The sequence below is a fragment of the Chiroxiphia lanceolata genome, chromosome 1 (assembly GCF_009829145.1).
Source record: "Chiroxiphia lanceolata isolate bChiLan1 chromosome 1, bChiLan1.pri, whole genome shotgun sequence".
In the NCBI taxonomy this organism is placed as follows: domain Eukaryota; kingdom Metazoa; phylum Chordata; class Aves; order Passeriformes; family Pipridae; genus Chiroxiphia; species Chiroxiphia lanceolata.
Window position 1 is genome coordinate 84267783 of NC_045637.1, and position 19301 is coordinate 84287083.

The window sequence follows — 19301 nt, forward strand, 5'->3', positions numbered from 1 at the left end:
TCTCATGACATTGTCTCAAATTCCTCGCTAAAACTATTATACTGCCTGCATCCCAATTTCATTACCCTAAACTTTTTTCCACTCGCATCCTATTTTGCTGATTACTCTCTAGTATTATCCAAACACTGTAATGCAAACAGCTTTTTGTTAATCTGCCAAAAAATAGTGTAAGAATAATTCTATCTAAGACTATCAGAGGGTAGAACTGTTCATTGTTATTTTTAATGAGGTTTTTCTTAGTTTTCTTCAGAGCTTTCCAGTGACTCGATGAAACTCAAAACAACACTCTACAAAGCACAGAATGCATCACCTAAGATACATTAAAAAAAAGGAGTTGTAAATATGCACAGACTCTTTTGTAAGTCTGTTCCTTGACAACTTTCTTCCCCTTTTCTCCCCATGTTCCTCCCTTTCCATTTCCCCTTCTTTCCTCATTCCTTCCTTCCTTTTTCCTCATCTTTTACTTACAAATGTAAATGATTAAGGTAAAGGAAACAGGGAAAAAAGAATACCATTTCTAATGCTATCTAAAATGCCTCTCCTATGGTCTCTTCCATCCATGCCAACTCTGTGCAGCATCAGTCCGACAATGTGTGGTGGGTTGACCTTGTCTGGATGCCAGGTGCCCACCCAGTCACTCTATCACTCCCCTTCCCAGCTGGACAGGGGAGAGAGTAAGATGGAAAACATCTCGTGGGTTGGGATAAGGCAGTTTATTAAAGCAGAAGCAAAGCAAAAGCTTGTGCGTGCAAAAGCGAAGCAAAAGATAGCAGGGTTTATTCTCTACTTCCCATGAGCAGCAATGGTCGGCCCTCCCGAGCAGCAGGGCTTCTGCACACATGACGATTCCTCAGCAGGCAGCCATCAGAGACAATGAATGCCTGCCTTCCTGCTCCTTGCCTCAGCTTTTATATCTGATCTGACGTCATATGGTATGGAATATCGTTCTGGTCAGTTTGGGTCAGCTGGCCTACTTGAGTCCCCTCCCAGGATCTTGCCCTCAACTGAGGAAGGAATGTTACACTGTTGGTGTTGTGCTCAGCAGTAGCTAAAACACCACTGTGTTATCAACACCCTTCTAGCTACCAATGTAAAGCACAGCACTGTGAGGGCTACTGTGGGGAAATGAACTCCAGCTCAGTCAGACCCAGTATACAATGTTTTTGTCTTGTTCTGCCTTCACCTTGCACAGGGCAAAACAAGATAAGAAAAACAATAATCCCAGATACATACTTTGTTGCATAAGCTGAATTCCATCTGAAATTAAAACTATGATCTGACCATTTTTTCAAGGCCTGAGAAGTCAGGACATATTTCAGAAGGGCTCACTAAAACACAGGAGAACTCTCAAATCCTCATTTTCCCAGCAACCAGTACCTGGCTCCCACATTGTGAAATTCTGGTGGCTGGAAATATTCCATGATTGTTGTTAAATGATTCAGGAAGATTATCTAAATAGTACAGGGGAAACAAGTGTGCAGGAGCAGGTGCTAATTACAAGAGAACCTAGGTGGAGAATTCAGAAAAAGACTCCACCTGTGCCTCTTGACACCGGTGATTAATTCCACACCACTAATCACAAGGCCCTATTCAATTTCAGATACTTGTTGGCCTTAAACTGTCAGAGGAAATTCTTTTTATAGCCCTCATACAAGAATAATTATTATAGCAAAATACAGGAACACTCGTACTTATTTCCTAAAAAATCGAATACCTGAAAAATCTCTTTATTTAAGAAGAGATGGGAAGGACTGGGAAGGAAAGGGATGCAAACCAGCCATCCCTCCCTCTTTGATTTTTCTGAAAAAGAGTGTAAAAGAATTTGCCAACAACATATCTCAGTAGTATTTTATATCCCAGTTAAATCCCTGTATAGTAAGTACCTATATAAAGATCAGGCTGGCATGCTTGTTTCAGTGAAAGCATTCATGCTGAAAGGAGAAAATTCAGAAGAATGATCCCTGTTCATCATCTGTTACTATTAAAGCTTTCAATTCCCATCAACTTTGATGAAACAATCAACAAAAAGGACACTAAGCCTGGGCTCTATTTTAGGCTGTGACAATTACCTAGGCACATGTGTGGCTTTTGTCAAAGGATCCCATGCTAATAGTTATCTAGGAAGGCAACTCATACAAACTGCTGTTAAGAGCAAGTTGATGCATATGAAGGGTACTGAGCATTTTACACACCCTGCAAAACCATCCCTATAACTGAGTACAGCAGTGATATCTGTCACTTAGCTGCCTCCCTGCCCAGGTTTTCTGGCCTGCAGGTACCACCACAATCCCCCATTCACCAGTGCAAGAAGCTTGTTCCCAGCACTCAACTGACATGATAGCAGGCAGGTAGGTTTAGTAAATATGATGAATCAACCTCGCAGATGGAGCTGTTTTTCTGACTGGATGATATGAGAAAGCCACTCATCATCCCCCTTGTGCTAACACAGCTCAATCAGTAGGATGCTCCAGGATGCAGGTGGAGTTTATTCCCCTGAAAGAGGAGAGAATACAGAAGTACAAGGAAGGGAACAGTTCCTTCTCATCAGCCTAGGTGCTCAGAGAACGAGCTGATATGAAGTCATTTTCATCCTGTCTGAATCGTGCTTAAGAAATGGGCATAATTATTTTGCTCAGAAAAAGAAATCACTCTCCTCACTGGCAGATTTTCTCTGTAAAGCAGATGTTCCTGTGCTAAGCTGTGCTTTGCTTTAGGGCTTCTTCCTCTAAATCTTGTTGTCTTCCATCTCCATTCAAGTAGTACTCTCTATTAAATGCCATTAGCCACATGAACTCCTAGTTTTTCCAGCATCTTACTATACAAGTCAAAGGAGCACATAACTAAGTTATGGAAGAGTGTGGATCTGCTGTGTATGACAGTATTCCCCTTGCTGGACAGCTTTTTTGGCTGTAACAAACAGTTTTCGCATAATATTTTTAATATGTACTCTTGCAGATACTCGATTGACAGGAGCAGTGATCCAGGGCGGTTCTTTTATGTCGACATTACATCAGGAGCACTGATGACTGCAAGACCTCTTGACCGGGAGGACATTTCTTGGCACAACATCACTGTGCTGGCCATGGAGCTGAGTAAGGATAATACAGACTATACATAGATTAAAGAGATACAATAGACAAAGCAGGCTGAGAGACCTGAATTCAGCAGTTCACATATTATTATGCACTGAGTGGGAAGCCGTATTAACTGAATTACTCCTCTGACATCAACAAGCAAATACTGCATTTTATTTATTTTTTTTAATTTATTTTTTATGCTTGTTTTCACAGGGAGGTAGGAGGCATAGAGGATGGCAATTAAATGCATAGTCCTTCTTTTTCAAATCGTTAGTATTCCAAGGATTTCTTTAAAAGTCTTCCTGATGTGTTTCTGGCAGAGTCTTATCAATTCAGAAGGGCTAGGCAGCTACAGCAGACACTGCAAAGGCTGCACAACGGCTAGAGCTACCAATCGTACCTGAGAGGATTGAGTGGTGCAGGGACTGGTAGGCAGCAATGATGCTACACTGCTAGATCAGTAGTTGAAATCTGCTCTGGTTCAGCAGCAAGTAAATGACATCGCCATCTGCTTACTACATAAATAATTTGGGCCAGAATGCTTTGGGATCTTCAAGTATTCTGAACTCATTACACTTTTGGGTTTTACAATGCGCTAAAACTCAGCCCAGGATTCATTTGTGCCAGGTATTTTTCAAGGCTATGAGAACAAGGAGGTGCTCAGCATTTCATGGAGTCAGTATGAAAAATTTAGCTGAGTTTGAAATACTCACAGATGTGAACTTCATAAAGGAGCCTGGGATATATAAGGAAATAAAAAGTTCACCCAGTCTTCACCTGAAATCTCTTTGGTTCACATAGCTTTTGCTCAGGATCTCAGTTCATCTACTGAGGAGTAGCAGCTTTTTAGCAGCTTGCTGCCAATAGCTGATTGCATCTGATAGAGCTCCCTGCGCATCCAGGCTGTGCCAGAGGTGGTGGGGCAGTTTGAGAGCAACAAACTTTCAAGAAGCTTGCCCAAAATGCAGTCGGCCAACTTGGAAAGCAGAGGGAATATTTCACAAGAGTTGGGGTGACTTTGCCACATATTTGCAGGCTGTTCCAGAACATGGTGCCTTTCTGTGCCCTTTTAAGTAGTGAGAGGGATTGGTGAGATGAGAGGATCTCACCTCCATCTATTTTGACACCACTTTTATTTTCAGCCACCAATGGCCATTACTATTCCTTGTACACATGAGTCTGTAAAAGCTGCCCCTGTAGCAGCACTTGAGGGTGAGAACAATATGAAGGCATGTCTTCCTTTGATTCATCCTCCATCAATCTTCTGTCAGTTTTGCTCTGTATGTGTGCAGCACAATATTTTAATTTAGTGAATAGTTTCAAAAACGTCATAGTTGTGCATTTCTGAATAAAACTCCTAATGTTAAAGGTTAGATCAATATTACTAAGAGTGTAAATGCAGATATTCATCAGGCACAATAACGGGTGTTTTTGCAAGATATATGTATGGATATATAGGAAGCTGAAGGATTAAATTACAAATTAGGGAGAAACAATATAGTTTGAGAATTATCTCAATGACACAATGTGACACGTTATGGAACACAGTACACTGAACATTTAACAAAACTCTATCATTTGTATGATCATATCATTTCTTGCTATAAAGGGAGATACATTTGGAGATAAAGGCACAAAGTGGTATGGCTATGAAGATGAGAATACTAATTTTAAAGAATTTTCTGGATTTTTGCACTTTTTCTGACCTCTTCTTTTTTTTTTTTCTTTCTGGTTAGAGTTTCGTTTTATCATTAAATAAGGGGGAGTGGAAGATGATTTGGGGTGGAAAAACAGAGTAAGAAAAACAAATTATTCTGTGGCCACCTAGTTTGGAATTTGTGAAGATATGTGAAATGATGTATTGATTTACTGGCAAAGAAAGCTAATGAACCAGTAGGACAGAAACATCACAAATGATGTCATGCAGAATGTAAAATTTTCATTGCAATTTTAAGCTTCACTGAAAGCTTTTCTGTACAATTTCATGTGTTATTACTTTTCAAACCCCTCTCTACAAAGTATCAAAGACTTGACACTGTTTTTGAGTTCAAGGGAGATAAATTCTGAGCAAAAGCATGTCTGAACTGGAGAATTGCCGTTTTTAACAAGCTCTAAATAACAAGTCTGTCCTTAAAAAGAGTCCCTTCCTAATTTTTGCCACCAGTACAGAGGCTCAACAAATAGTATTGCACAGTCAAAGGCCAGTGAAAAAAAGTTAAGGGGCATTGTCTAAAACTTTTGTTATAGAAATAGTTCTGTAGGATTGAACCAGGTTGAAGCCTTTTACAGAATTTGTTTGTAAAAGATGGGATTAAATGGGACGCCAGGGTAGACTGAGAGCAGCATTTACAACTTCACTCTGAGTCACACAATTCTCAAGTTACCAGAGTTCCCAATGGGAAAATGTCATTTAATGCAAGCTAGTAGGAAAAAACCTACTTTACCTTTTGAGCAGAGTGAGAAGCAACCATTTCCCCTTTCCATATATTGCCTTTCTTTATATCATACCTCCTCCTTCCAGATAACCCCTCGCAGGTGGGCAGCGTCTCTGTGACAGTGAAAGTCCTGGATGTGAACGATAACGCACCTGAGTTTGCAAGATTTTATGAAGCTTTTGTTTGTGAAAATGCCAAAGCAGGCCAGGTGAGAAATGCTTGTAACACCAGGGGCTGGGAAGGGGATGTTGTTCCACATGGAGACAGCATGCCAGAAAGGGTGAGTGTTGGAAAAAAGGCTCAGCTACCCACCTGTTTCATCTGAACTCTCAGCAGCAGCTGTCTGTGCTTCATTCCAAAGGCAAGCATATTGCACTGGGATTACCATCATATATAGCACCTCTTTTTTCTCTCCCCCACCTCTTTTTTTCTCCTACAGTAGTTTCTAGGCTCACTGTGCAATACATTTCATGGATGCATGTATGAAGCCACCTGCTGGGTAGCCCTTCCAGCAGGCAAACACCTGGTTTGTCCTGTAGCAGCATCAAAGAGAGAATTGTTATGAGAAGTGCCACAGAGTCAGCCCAGACCACACGTGACAGACAAGTCTTACTGTTAAGTGTTATAAGAGCCTTAAGCACACATGATCTTACGAGAGCTGGACATAACCTCAGCTTCAAAAGGGTGCTAAACAGAATATGTTTTGCTGTGAACTGGAGATGACAGAGAGTCAAAACAACACAAGACTTCCCATTTCACACACTGTAAACCAACACCTTCAAGCAAGTGGCGAAGCCTCTTTACTCCTCTCCCTTCCAAAACTCCATCAAAGCCCTTGAACAAGGTCACTGGTGTCACAGACAGACATGAGCTCACCCTCACTGGACCTGGTGCAAGCTCTACTGCTGATCGTTTGTGGGGAGGTGACCTCTTGCTTCACCACCCAGGGTCCACAGTGGTGACTTGTGCCTCCTAATGCAAAGCTGACTAGTATAGTATAAACACATAGACACACCACTCATGATTTGTCACGGTTTGCTGAAGCTTCTCCCAGCTGTGTGAAGCGGAATGAAATAGCTACTCACTGCTGAAACAACTGTCATCACAACTATCATATACAGGATACTTTCATCTCACTAATTTACAGAAGTTCTTAATAATATAGGGAACAGAAATCATTGACTAGACTTTTTTCCTGGTTTTGAAGGGTGAGTGTCCTAAATAATAAACTTTCTGAGCTTTTTGCTATGCACAATAATTTGGACTACTTCCTTCAGCAAAGAAAGCCAAATTCTGTGCCACACTTTAAAAAGTTCTGGAATCAGTTTTAAGGTGGTGAATAAGAATTTATGGGTCTGTCATTTGCCTTTGAAACCCAAAATAACTTTCAAGTAAAAAAATCCAGGTGAAGATTTATTCCTTGTCTAAAAAGATGTCAGAATGTTTATTCAGGCAGAGCTCATTGTGCTTCAAGCTGTTAGACCCACTTTACAAACCCTTTATAGGTGAGGTGACAAATTGTTTTCTGGATTAAGCATTGTCTTACTTTCTATAGTTTGGTTTTACTTATTGCATATGCAGAATGTCTGCATGGTTGGCTTTTCTTTCTTTTTTACTGACATTGTGGGGAGAATTTTATTTATTTAAAATTAAAAGAGTGGTAAAATAATCAACCTGACATCCTTTTCTACCTGCAAAATGAAGCTGAAAATAAGTATGGGCTTTCTTACAAGCTCTCTGATGCACAATGAATCTTCTGAGAACCCTGGGCCCTCAAAAGACAAAAAGAAATATGCAACAGAAGATAGGGATGCATGAGAGAAAACTATCTGTTATTTGAAGCAAATTGAATATCTCCTCCTTTGTTTAAAAGGGATGTGCATGACTAGATTGCATGACCACAGCAAAAAAGATGAAGCCTGCAAGGTTTTGAGTTTCTTCATGATTTATCTACTGTACTTCTGGAAGATAATTTTATTCAAATGCTCCAGTTGCTTATATTTATACATATAAAATATGTTATCTCTTTATTCATTCATATTATGAATATTTTGTTTATCACCTGTTTCTATTTTTCTATTATATGCTGTAGCTGATCCAGACAGTGAGCGCCATCGACAGGGATGACCCACAGGAGGGTCAGCACTTCTACTACAGCCTGGCTCCAGAGGCAGCCAACAATCCTAACTTTACTCTAAGGGACAATCAAGGTAATCAGAGTGGACACAGACGGTTAGCTACTCTAATTTCTAGTGCGTGAGTTGGACTTGAGAAGCTGTGACTTACAGTGTGTGATAAGACTGCCATTTCAAATAATACCAAGTGACACCTGCTCCTTAAAGGCAGTAATAAAATGACATGTTATTTAATACACTTGAAGGTTATATGATATTTTCTTCTCTATAAATACTCTCTAGCAATAGGCCACTTTTCCTTCTTTGAGGAAATGTACCAGTGCTTTGTGCAAATTCAGGTCTTTTGGTCAGGCTGCAGGCATCTTGGATTATCGGAGTGGAAATTGCATTCGTTCAAAAGGAGATGCTTAAAGGTAGGATAGTAACTGGAACTAGGAGATGAATCTGAAGGGAATTACATTGCTCTTTTTTTGTACTCTTCATGTTTTCTCCCAGGCACAGAAAAAGGGAAAGTTCTTGTACTGTTCCATTCTTTACCCCCAAGCAGTTTTTTTCTTCCTCCTTGCACATCCATATTTCCCTAAGGAGAGAGGGAAGTAGGGAGGACTTACGGAGCCTTAGGGGGGGTAACTTGGTGTACAGCTAAAGGTCTGTGTAAGACGACCTAAGTAGAAACGGAAACACCACTGAGAAGACTCATGGCAAAGCACTGGAATTTGAGCATCTTAATCAGTGGAATCTCCTTCTTTGGGGAAGATTTTGGAGCCTGCAGGAAAGCCCTGCCGTAGCAGGCCTTCGCATGACTCCTGTTGGAAGAGGACCTCCATGGGCAGACGATGATACTGAGGTCAGGTGCACACCAGCCTACATTAGGAAGGAGGGACAACCTTGAGTGACCTGGTACAGACCTTTGCAAGTTAGTACTGAGGGGCTGGATTCAGCAGGAGTTTAGTGTGTAAAGCACAACAAATCAGCAAGCAATTCCAGAATAAATGGGGAGAAAGACTGGCCACCTGCAGCGTACATGACCAGCCTCCAAGCCTGCCCTTGCTCCAACACATGCCTACTTGTCACATTTACTTTCATAAGCCCCTATCTAGGCCTCTCCATGCATATGAAAGAACAACGTAGAGGCTCAGAAAGAAGCCTATGCCTCCATTAACCAAATGTGTCTTCACCGCCGCGGCCCGGGTTCGATTCCCAGTCAGGGCACTCCCCCGGGCAGATGGAGCTCGTCAGCCCTGTAAGGCCATCCATCTAAGAGAAGGTCACTCTAAACAAACCTACGTCCTGAGGACCTCACTGCCACTGTCCAAGCTTGCTCGGCCCCGGCAGATGAACCTCAGGATTAAGGGGTGGGCTCAGCTCAGCGCACACTGTGTCTCACCTAAAAAATCCACTGCGCAGGCTCGAAGGGTAAAGACCCTTCCCAAATCTTCGTTCGCGAAGACTGGCCATACACTTAAAACACACTACTAGTGTACTCCTAGCATACTAGCACACACTAGCATACTCCTCCACAGTACGCTAGTGCTTTTTCATCCCAAAAGCATTTTTTTCTATAGTCTCCCTTAAGCCTTCTCACAAAATTTCTTGCATTTTTATCCCATTCTTTCTCCCCTTGTCTCATTCCTTTTTATTTTTTAATATATTGACAAAATAACTGAACAAATATAACACAACTATTGCTAAAGCATTTGGCAAACCAGGCTCATTTCATCCTCAAGGCATTTTTCTAAAAAAAGAAACTCACAAAATTCCCAGTGTCAGATGCACTTTTTCTGTCTAAGGCCATACTTGCAATAATTTATAGTGACAGCAATGACTGCATGGCTGTGCCTCCCACTCTCTATAAAATACTAGTTTTCCAGATATAGAGATATATGTAGATATAGATACATATGTATATATAACAAGAAGCTTCGGGTACTATTGGTTATTAATTTGAAATAAAAATGTTAAGTATCAAACCACTGACTATTTGAAATATCCACATTTTGGGCACCACAATATAAAAAAAGACATTAAGCTATTATGGAATGTCCAAAGGAGGGTGGTGAAGGGTATGGAGGGGAAACTGTATGAAGAGCAGCTGAGGTCACTTGGTTCAGCCTGGAGAAGAGGAGACTGAGGGGAGATCTCATTGGGCTGTTCAACATCCTCATGAGGGGAAGCAGTGCACTCTCATGACCAGTGGCAGGACTTGAGGAAACAGCATGAAGCTGAGTCAGGAGAGGTCTAGGTTGGATACCAGGAAAAGGTTTTTCACTCAGAGGGAGGCTAAGCACTGGAACAGGCTCCCCAGGGAAGTGGTCACAGCACCAAGCCTGTCTGAGTTCAAGAAGTGTTTGGACAATGCTCTCAGGCTCATGGTGTAACTATTGCGGTGTCCAGCGCAGGGCCAGGAGTTGGACTCAGTGATCCTAATGAGTCCCTTCCAACTCAACATATTCTATGATTCCATGATTCTATGATTCTATGATTAAGGATTAATTTACTCCCTCAGCAATTTGGAGTGCAGTAGTCATTTTAGTAACAGTAATTTATGCTTATATTTTCATCTAGTGGCCACTAAGAACTATATAAATCATATAACTTAGGCATAAAGGGGGTAGCTATACTGTATGTCACAGGGTGACAAGATAAGTAACAGAACCCACTTTGCTACTAACAGCCTATGCACATAAAACGAGACAGAAACACTCCCCAGGCAGTGGGAAGGCACTGTTAAAATTAGCAATTGTGCTGATTACTTGGTTGTCCAATATAGCAGTAAGAGAAACTGCAAGACATGTAGCCTTCTTGGCAACAATTAAAACCTTGATTTTTACTGAGCAGCACATAGATCACAGTTTGCATTCTGATGAACTGTTTTACGTATTTCTTTGGCCCTCGTAATTTTAGTCTCTGAGAACTTTTTCAGTCTATTCATTCTCTGCATATCCTCAGCAGACAGAGAAATCCTATTGTTCTGCTTTATAGGTGGGGATCTGGGGCAAGGAGAAATTAAGCTACTTACACGCCTGGTTCCCTTTGAGTTCAGTAAAATCAGTGAGAGATACACGATCTGGGCACAAGTGGCTCCCCAAGGCCATATAGGATATATGGGATGAAGCAGGGAATTGAGCTGGAGTCTCCCATCTCCAGTTTCTGCTGTAGGGCACTGGCAAGCCATCTTCCCCCACTTCTAAGTCCAGCTGAGACTGTGTTGGGAAAAAGTCAGAAAAAGAGGCTTGCTGTAAGAATGGGATGAACAACAAATAAGCTTACTGCATTTCCAGATTAAACTCTGAACTGATCTTCTGTTGAACCTTAACCACTGCCCTCCACCTTTTGGAACCAGGAACTGTTGAAGACATTTAAGTGGGTGCAGGATCAACATTGGTGTCATACCACCACCAGGCCTGTCATTAGGAGCCTCTGGCATTGCAATTAAATTTGTTCAAGGAGAATGTTAAGCTATTTCTTCCTTCCCTAAAACTGTGGTCTACCTCACACTTTGGCAGAGTGCAGAAACACTGAGCTGAAAATACTAGACCAAAAGTGCGACTCTTTCCTGAAGCCAGTGGTGTCCATAATGTCTGCTTCCTTGTGCTCTTTCTCTCACTCCTGCTGAAATATTTGTTTATATAATTCCTAGCTCTTCATAATCATTACAATCAGTTTTTAAAGACTAATGGAATTTTTTGGCTAATCATCCCCAATTCTCCTGCAGACACATACAGAATGAAACCAAGCCTTTCCAGTGAGAAGAGTCGTGGTTAGCTCTGATCTCAAGGTTTGGACCTACACATTGCTTGATTCCCCTGACCTCTCCAGGGAGGTGCATCACTTCCATTGGGGCAGAAAACTGCAGGAAGATGGTGCTCCATGGCGTGTTCTCACAAACACATGAAGACACCAGCCTGCATGCCCATGGGAAGTTCAGTTTTCACCTCCTGATCATACAAATGTGGGACCTGCCATGCTGCAATCTTCAACATCTCTGTTCAGTATCATAGCTAAGTCCTACCGTCCAGCCCCATGAGCCAAAGATTCTGTGTTGGAAACTGTGATGAAAAATATTGTTCATTCTTGTCATGCCTGCTTTTATTATTTTTAATATTTTGGGGCTTTCATGTGCTCACGAGCCTTCTTCTCTTGATGGCTGAGGCTTAGCAGATATCAAATTTGGAATAAAATTGTGTGTTCTAGTTTCTGCCATGCTGCATCACATTCCAGCATGTCCTTCACACTGCACTAGCATGTCAAATCACATTGGCTTTTGATGAGTTACACAACAAGTTTTGGCACCAATGTATTTCAGTTGCAGAGTAACAGGTAGAACAATTCTTTAGGGGTTATTTGGATGCCTGCTTAGTACAAAGGAAAACAAAACAAAAGAGCCAAAATGTAATGCTGAGAGTTACAAAGAGAATTTTATCGCCAAGAACATTTAAGACCTGGGTGGAATGGTCGCACATCATAGCAGAACGTATATATAGATATATATCTTTTAAAGTTAGATTATAGAAACTTGGTTTTGGCCTGAAAAAAAGAATAATTAAAAACACTTGAGATCTCTCACTAGATGATTTTGCACAGCTTCAGTCAAGTTCACTGCCTGTGACTTCTTTTACAGGCAAAGTATGACCAGCTCAGAATAATGAAGTCTTTTTCCCTCACAAAGAACAGTTTCACATAAAATGAAGATTTGCTGTCACCTGAAAAGAATTTGTGACTTCTATTGTAAGTGAATTTAAAGGGAGTGAGTCTTCCACCCAGGAAAGAGAAAAGTAACCAAATTACTACAGTTAAGATGACTCAAATATTTCCATTGACATAGCATAAATGCAGGCAGTTTGTCATTTTCTGCCCTTTGGGTTGCTTTTTCTCATGCTAAAACTGGCCCAGTGATGGAAACGTGGTATTAATAGCTGGGGAGCACATACTAAAGGGCACATGAACAGCCTGAGGGAGAGAAAGCACTTGTGTGTGCCCCAGGAGAGAAGAGGGAAATGTTTGCAGGAGGCAAAGGTTCCTGTCCACAGCACACCCCTTGCCCAGAAGCCATGGGAGGCACAGGGTAATGCTTTCTGCTGGGTTTTGGGACACATTCCTGAATCATAGGATCATTTATGTTGGAAAAGACCTCCAAGATCATTGAGTCCAACTGTTAACCTGACACTGCCAAATCTAACACTAAAGTGCCCTAAGTGCCCCGTCTACACGTCTTTTAAATATCTCCAGGGATGGTGTCTTGACCACTTCCATGGGCAGCCTTTTCCAATGCCTGACCACCTATTCAGTGAAGAAATTTTTCCTGTTACCCAATCTAAACCTCCGCTGGTGAACTTGAGGCCATTTTCTCTTGTCCTATCGCTTGTTACTGAGGCAGAGAGACCTATTGATGTCTGTCCATACCCACTGCACATACTCAGAGCTGCATGGCATATCAAAGGTGAAATCAGTAAACAGTAACACATAATCAGTTTTAAGCAACTTTGGGATTTCTTCTTGCACCTGGTGATCTTTCCTCAAAGTTCCAGCTCTTGGGATTGCGTGATTTAATGAGACACTACAGATCACTATATATTCTCATACAGACATGCAAGCACACTTCAGAATTTTACACTTTCAGGGTAAAAGCTTGAAATGCCATTGATGTGTAAGCAAAAAAGACCTTGAGATTCCTTTTAAAAACATGTCACAAATGCAATCTAATATCGCAAACTGTGGAACCCAACATCTCCATGCTTATGTCTACCAGTACTATCTGACGCCATAAGGTTTTCAGCACAATTAAAGCATAATTTAAGTCTAGGAGACAAGTCTAGCAAGTCTAGTTTGAGTTTGCGTATATTGCTTAGTTGGCTGTATATAGCAGTCCTGATTTCACTCCTAAAAGCCATCAAATTATTTCTGGTGTTCAGGTAAATGTAGATAATATAGCTGAATTTATCTGCATGTAACCTAAGTTTCTGCTCTGAAAAAAAAATCACCCAAGATTTAAATTTTAGCAGTGAATGGACAGAGAAATAAGGAAATGGAACACTCCCATTGATATTTTAGGGTTTTTTGCAGTCTATTAGTGATCAGGTTTCTTGCCATTTCCAAGCAGCAGTCCCATTGTGCTAATCCATCTGGGAACAGCTGATCAACATCCTGCATTTCAAGCATAAGAAATGTACATTGGTAACAGTCTGGAGATGCAGATGGCCAGACTCTGCGACCTCTTATGAACCAATGGAACAGGAAACAAAACTAAGTAGTAAAAGAAACTGCATGAAGGTCATCTCCCAAAAATGCTCCCACACATCACTGCACAGGGTCAGGGCTTGCAGGTCTGCCAAATAGGAAAAGTACCTGTGTTCCCCATTCATCTTTGCTGGCCTAAGATGTGCAGACATGTTTGTAAGAAAGGACAATTTTCGTGCAGGTTCCTTTAGACTCCCTAGTGAGCCAGATCACATTGGAGACATTCAGCCTTGGGCTTTCCAGAAGTCTCTGAGGTCAAAAATCTTGAAAGTCAGCAATGACAATATCAACACTCATCTCCAAAGATTTTGGCTTGGTATTCATGAGATGAGAATTGAGAGCAACTTCCTGAATCCACTTGCTTTCTGATTAGGAAACTGAAGAATTTGGAGAAGGAGGTAGACAGGAATTCAAATGCCACTGGGAAATTTTGACATTTTATAAAGTATGTTGCATATGGAGGAAAAAGCCCCAGAGCTAGGAATTTCCTGTGAAATGACCAACAGCAACTGGTTGTTAGGTCACTCTATTACTGTTTTTTTCAGCAGCATCATTTTGATTCCTTTTGATTTAAGTTCTGATAAAAAACAGGCAGTTACACTAAATGAAGCAGAATAGTCAAATCAAAGCAGAATAATTCTGACAATGATGACACAAAGCATTCTGACTTTTTTCAGTGGCAGAAGTACTAATGAAATTGCATGTATTTGACTGAAAAAATGTTTAGTTGCAAATTTTCAGCTCACTGCTGCTTTAGGATAGCAAGCTGGGTTTTTTTTTCCTTTGTCTCCTTGTTGCCTCAAGCAGATAACCATGCCATGTATCAAAAAACATAAAGAGTACTGTAACATGTCCACAAGGGTTATATGCCCGCATCTCCAAAATGGTGGCAGCGTCCAAGTGTGAGGCCTAGAAAAGCTGCTGAGCATGAACAAACAGGGACAAGTTGCCTTCAACTGTTCATTTCTGCCTTGCCTTCTGAAAGCTCTTTTAGCTAAATCTGAAGAGACAAGAAAAAATGGGTGTGGGTCTGGGGCTGATTTTTTTAATCTTTATTCTCTGCTGAATGTATTTGCTCTGCATATCAGCTATTGTCTCTGTTTATTTTCCGCCCTCAGACAATACAGCATGGATTTTGACAAGGCGCTCTGGCTTCAGACAACACGAGCAAAACACCTTTTACCTGCCCATCCTGATCAGCGACAACGGCCGCCCTGTGCTGAGCAGCACATGCACACTGACCGTGCACGTGTGCAGCTGCGATGATAAGGGCATGGTGATGTCCTGCAACGCGGAAGCCTATGTCCTCCCTGTCAGCCTGAGCAGAGGGGCACTCATTGCCATCCTTGCCTGCATCTTTGTCCTGTTAGGTAAAGCCTTGGCTTCTTCTTGCTGGGGGACAAACTTTTCAGCTCTGCCCAGGGTGTCGCTGACCTACCGAAGGTGTAGGACACAGATACACACACATCTATGTATGTGTGTTTATGTAGACACGCACATACCTAAAGGGCCAAATCAAGGACCAGCTGCATATGGCTTCAGACTTTGGGCTGTAGGAATGGGGGAAAACTATGGCCTGCAAATATTTCTTCCAGATGCCCAAAGTGCTAGGGTGTCTGGCATGCCCAGGCTTTCCTGCAAGAGGTATGACAGGAGGAAGTACTGGCAACTGTGGCTGGGGACAGGTTACTTTCTCATCCTCAGCAGTTTCTGATCATATGCTCCCAAAGGAAACAGGAGTGGTAAGACCAGTTCCATTTCTTGTCTTTTTTCAAGAGATGTCCCCACCTCCATCCTTTTTCCTTGAGACACTTCATTTAAATGGTGGCTGTGCTGCAATAAAGGGGCTGAGCATCTTTCCTGAGTTCCGTCTCCACAATTAAAATTCATCCTTTCCTTGCCCAGACCTTCCATATCCCCTGTTAGCTGTTTGTATCAAAAGAACTTCAGTTCTCTCATTCTCTCAAGTCATGAGATATTAGTTCAAAACACATATTCTCTGAAATTTCAGGGGACTCAGTTTGAGGAGCAGTGAAGTAAGATACAGGGAAAATTCTTTTAAAGTACCTCAATTCTGATTCTTCAAAGGACTATAGATATCTCAGTTCAAAATTTTAGTATTCAAAATCTTTGCTGAGTTCTAGCTCTGGAAGTACAGTCACAAAGTGATGGCACATTTTCAATAACAAAGGGCTCTGGTGCCTGTATATCCACTTCTCCTCATGCTAAGAAGCACGGAGAGGATGAGGAGCACCAGCACTGCAGCACTGCAGGAGGCTTGCAGATAAACAAAAAATTCTTTGGAGCAGACTAAGGGGCTAGGTCTGCGTTTTGCTGTGTAGGCAGACATATCACCATGGTGCCTTAGCACCATCCATCTCTGTCACATGCAGTGGCCAGCCCAAGAGGCATCTCCAAAGCAAGCTACAAAAAACCCAGACACACAGCAGAAAAAAAATATCTCTGGAACTGTGTGCCACTACAGATAAACTGTTACTGATCTCTGACATGGCTGGCTTAAAAGTGGCTCAAGTATCACTACAGTGCATTGCAAGCTTATCCATGTCCTAAGTGTCACCAAGAGTTGAGAATTTAGGTGCAAAAAGGAACAAATTAGCAGGACCTCAAGCTATTAATTTTGACCCTGGGGTGGGAGATTTCTACACTCCTCAACTTGCAAACATCATAGCTCTTTAAATCCAAGGGGTGGTTGGGCTTTACAAGGGGAAAATAGGGCAACAGAGATTCTGAAGCGCTGGCAAGATCTGCCTCCTTGCTGACAGCCCCGTGTCTTGCTTGCCTCCCGCAGTGTTGGTGCTCCTCATCCTCTCCATGCGGCGCCAGCGGAAACAGCCATACATCATTGACGAGGAAGAGAACATCCATGAGAACATCGTCAGGTATGATGACGAGGGTGGCGGGGAGGAGGACACAGAGGCCTTTGATATTGCTGCCATGTGGAATCCGCGGGAGGCTCAGCTGGTGGTGAAAAACCGGCAGGACATGCTCCCTGAAATAGAGAGCCTCTCCCGATACGTGCCTCAGGCATGTGTCATGGACAACAACGTCCACAACTACGTTCTTGCCAAGCTGTATGAAGCCGACATGGACCTGTGGGCACCTCCCTTCGATTCCCTCCAGACGTACATGTTTGAAGGGAACGGCTCGGTGGCAGAGTCACTCAGCTCCTTACAGTCGGTGACGACAGACTCAGACCAGAGCTACGACTATCTGACGGACTGGGGGCCGCGCTTCAAAAAGCTGGCTGAGATGTACGGTGCCACAGACAGCAGCGGGGCTCTGTGGTAACAGATAAGGAATGGCAGAGGGCTTTCCACGTGAAATGGTGTCCAGTTCGGTCCATTCTCATCAGATGCTTCCATGGACATGGGTAAGGCCTCCTAAAAAAATAGCAATACGGTGCTTGGATGAGAACGGGAAGAAAGGTGCGAATGAAGGTCTCTCTGGATCAGCTTTACTCAGTTAAATTAAGTCACATTTTTGAAACTATGAGAACCAGAAGAAAGAAATTTTTTTCCTGGATTTTACTGCAAAATTGGAGAGCTCCACGCCTGGAATATAATGACGTTACTCTCTCTCTCTCATCCTTTCTCTCCCCCTTGTACATGGTAGCTTACTAAGCTCTATACATCTGGGTTCAAAGATCTGTAAACTCCAACTGTAACCTTCAACTCACTGAGAAATTACCACCACAAAAAAGTTGTTCCCCATTGGTTACATTTTCCCCATTAAAAAGGAAAAAAATTGCTTGCTAACAAGAGAAAAAAAAATTCCACAAAGCAGAAAATTGAAACTGCAGTCTCAGAGGGCTCCTTGTAAACTAAACCTCCTCTCTCTGTTGCTAACAGAGTCCTTTTTTAATCCTTTAGAAACAAGGCTGAGGTTGGGTCTTTTTTCCCTCGTGACTGAGAGGGCTGGGGAAGAGGCTTTGAATTTCTGCTCTAATTTAATGGCTGATCTGTGAGTCGTTGGCATTAACACTAATCCATCTCCTACCAAGTTTGTGTAAATTTATTCCTGGCTCTTTAAAACCATGACTCTGCTAAACTGCTCAGAACAAAACCAGAAAATCTGCCTCTTTTGCACTCTAGATGTCTCTTCCATGTGCCAAATGTGAAGATTAGATTTTACCAATGAAAGCCAAATAAATTTTAAAATAAGAAAAAGCTATATTTGGTAACTACATGGGTTAGATGGGCTTTCCTAATCTGTGTGAGGTCAATCCAAGGGATGTTTACATACTGTAGATAACCTACTTGAACAAATGCAGTATTATAGACCAATAAATGGATGTAAGAAAATTACATGTAAAAATTTTGTATATTTGTTAATTTTGGTAATAAATATGATGTACTGCATACAGTACAGTACCTTAGCACCTCTTTTAATAAAAGTTAAACAGAAAGGAAAGTCTGATGACAATTTATTGAGTACTTCGCACACAGTTAGTGTTTATTTGTGGCTTTACATGCCTTGAGCATCAAGAAAAAACGGTTCATCAGCATCGTGTCAACGAAACTAGTCTTCAGTTTACAGAATCAAGCAGATTGTCTGCTTCTTTTATCATTGTTCACTTGGACATTGCCCTTAGCAGTGAACCATCCTGAGTACAGCCCACTAGACTAGTTAGTTTTCTATTCCAATCACGCTGAAGCCAAAAGAAAATCTTGGCTGATTTTTTTGAAACATTATGGCTGGGGCATTGATAAATTTGGAAACCAGTTACACAGCCCTGACACAGTGTCATGCGTTCAGAGACATGAAAGACTGTAAGATGAAATAGCCATTTATGATCATTCTTACTCTGCAATCAAAGTTTTGTGCCTGGATCTTATCTTATCTTTTGTTTTTGTTTGCGTGTGTAAACAAGAAGAGCTAGGGAAATGACACTAACACAAATTTCATGGCAAGCGGCAAAGGGCTTCTGAAAGTAGAACAGTCTGGAATGAAATTGCAGGTTTCTTTCTAGCTAAGGAATCTCTCTACCTCAAATTACCCAGGAAGGAGACATGCAGACATAACCACCCAGTTAACCATACTTTTACCATGGGCGTACCATGCTCCATTTCTGTTGCAGATGTGCACTGCAGTCTCTACTTTGTCTCATCGTAGACTGTACCAGTTTAAGACTGGTTCCTTGTTTCCATAGACTCAATACAAAGTCATGCATCCCTGGAGAACCATGCACCCACCAAGGAAAAAAGTTTTAGTGATTTCTCGTTGTCTTATCTGACAAGATGAAAATCTGTGTCTCCACAAACATAATATACCATGGGTTCTGCTTATCACCTGAACATGCTTTACACCATTGCAGAAGCAGCACTGAAAATTATTTGGTAATGATTCTTTTACTCATACCGTAGCACTCACCTTCATGTATCATATTGATTTTAAAA

The 19301-nt window shown here is 41.7% G+C and overlaps 1 protein-coding gene and 1 long non-coding RNA gene across 2 annotated transcripts in view; one reads left to right on the forward strand and one right to left on the reverse strand.

Moving 5' to 3' along the window:
* The window catches only part of CDH20 (cadherin 20), a 122454-nt gene extending 104139 nt beyond the window's left edge, over positions 1 to 18315 (forward strand). The window contains exons 8-12 of the mRNA XM_032699678.1: positions 2956 to 3092; positions 5599 to 5720; positions 7605 to 7722; positions 15003 to 15254; positions 16694 to 18315. Of these exons, the coding sequence (XP_032555569.1) occupies positions 2956 to 3092; positions 5599 to 5720; positions 7605 to 7722; positions 15003 to 15254; positions 16694 to 17193 (1129 nt within the window). The 3' untranslated portion in view covers positions 17194 to 18315. The remainder of the gene's footprint in view (positions 1 to 2955; positions 3093 to 5598; positions 5721 to 7604; positions 7723 to 15002; positions 15255 to 16693) is intronic.
* Positions 5943 to 6366, reverse strand: LOC116792605. Its single transcript, XR_004359200.1, has 2 exons — positions 6289 to 6366; positions 5943 to 6045 (listed from the first exon to the last, which is right to left on the reverse strand). It is a non-coding gene; the product is annotated as an uncharacterized LOC116792605 (long non-coding RNA).
* Positions 18316 to 19301: the final 986 nt, after the last annotated feature.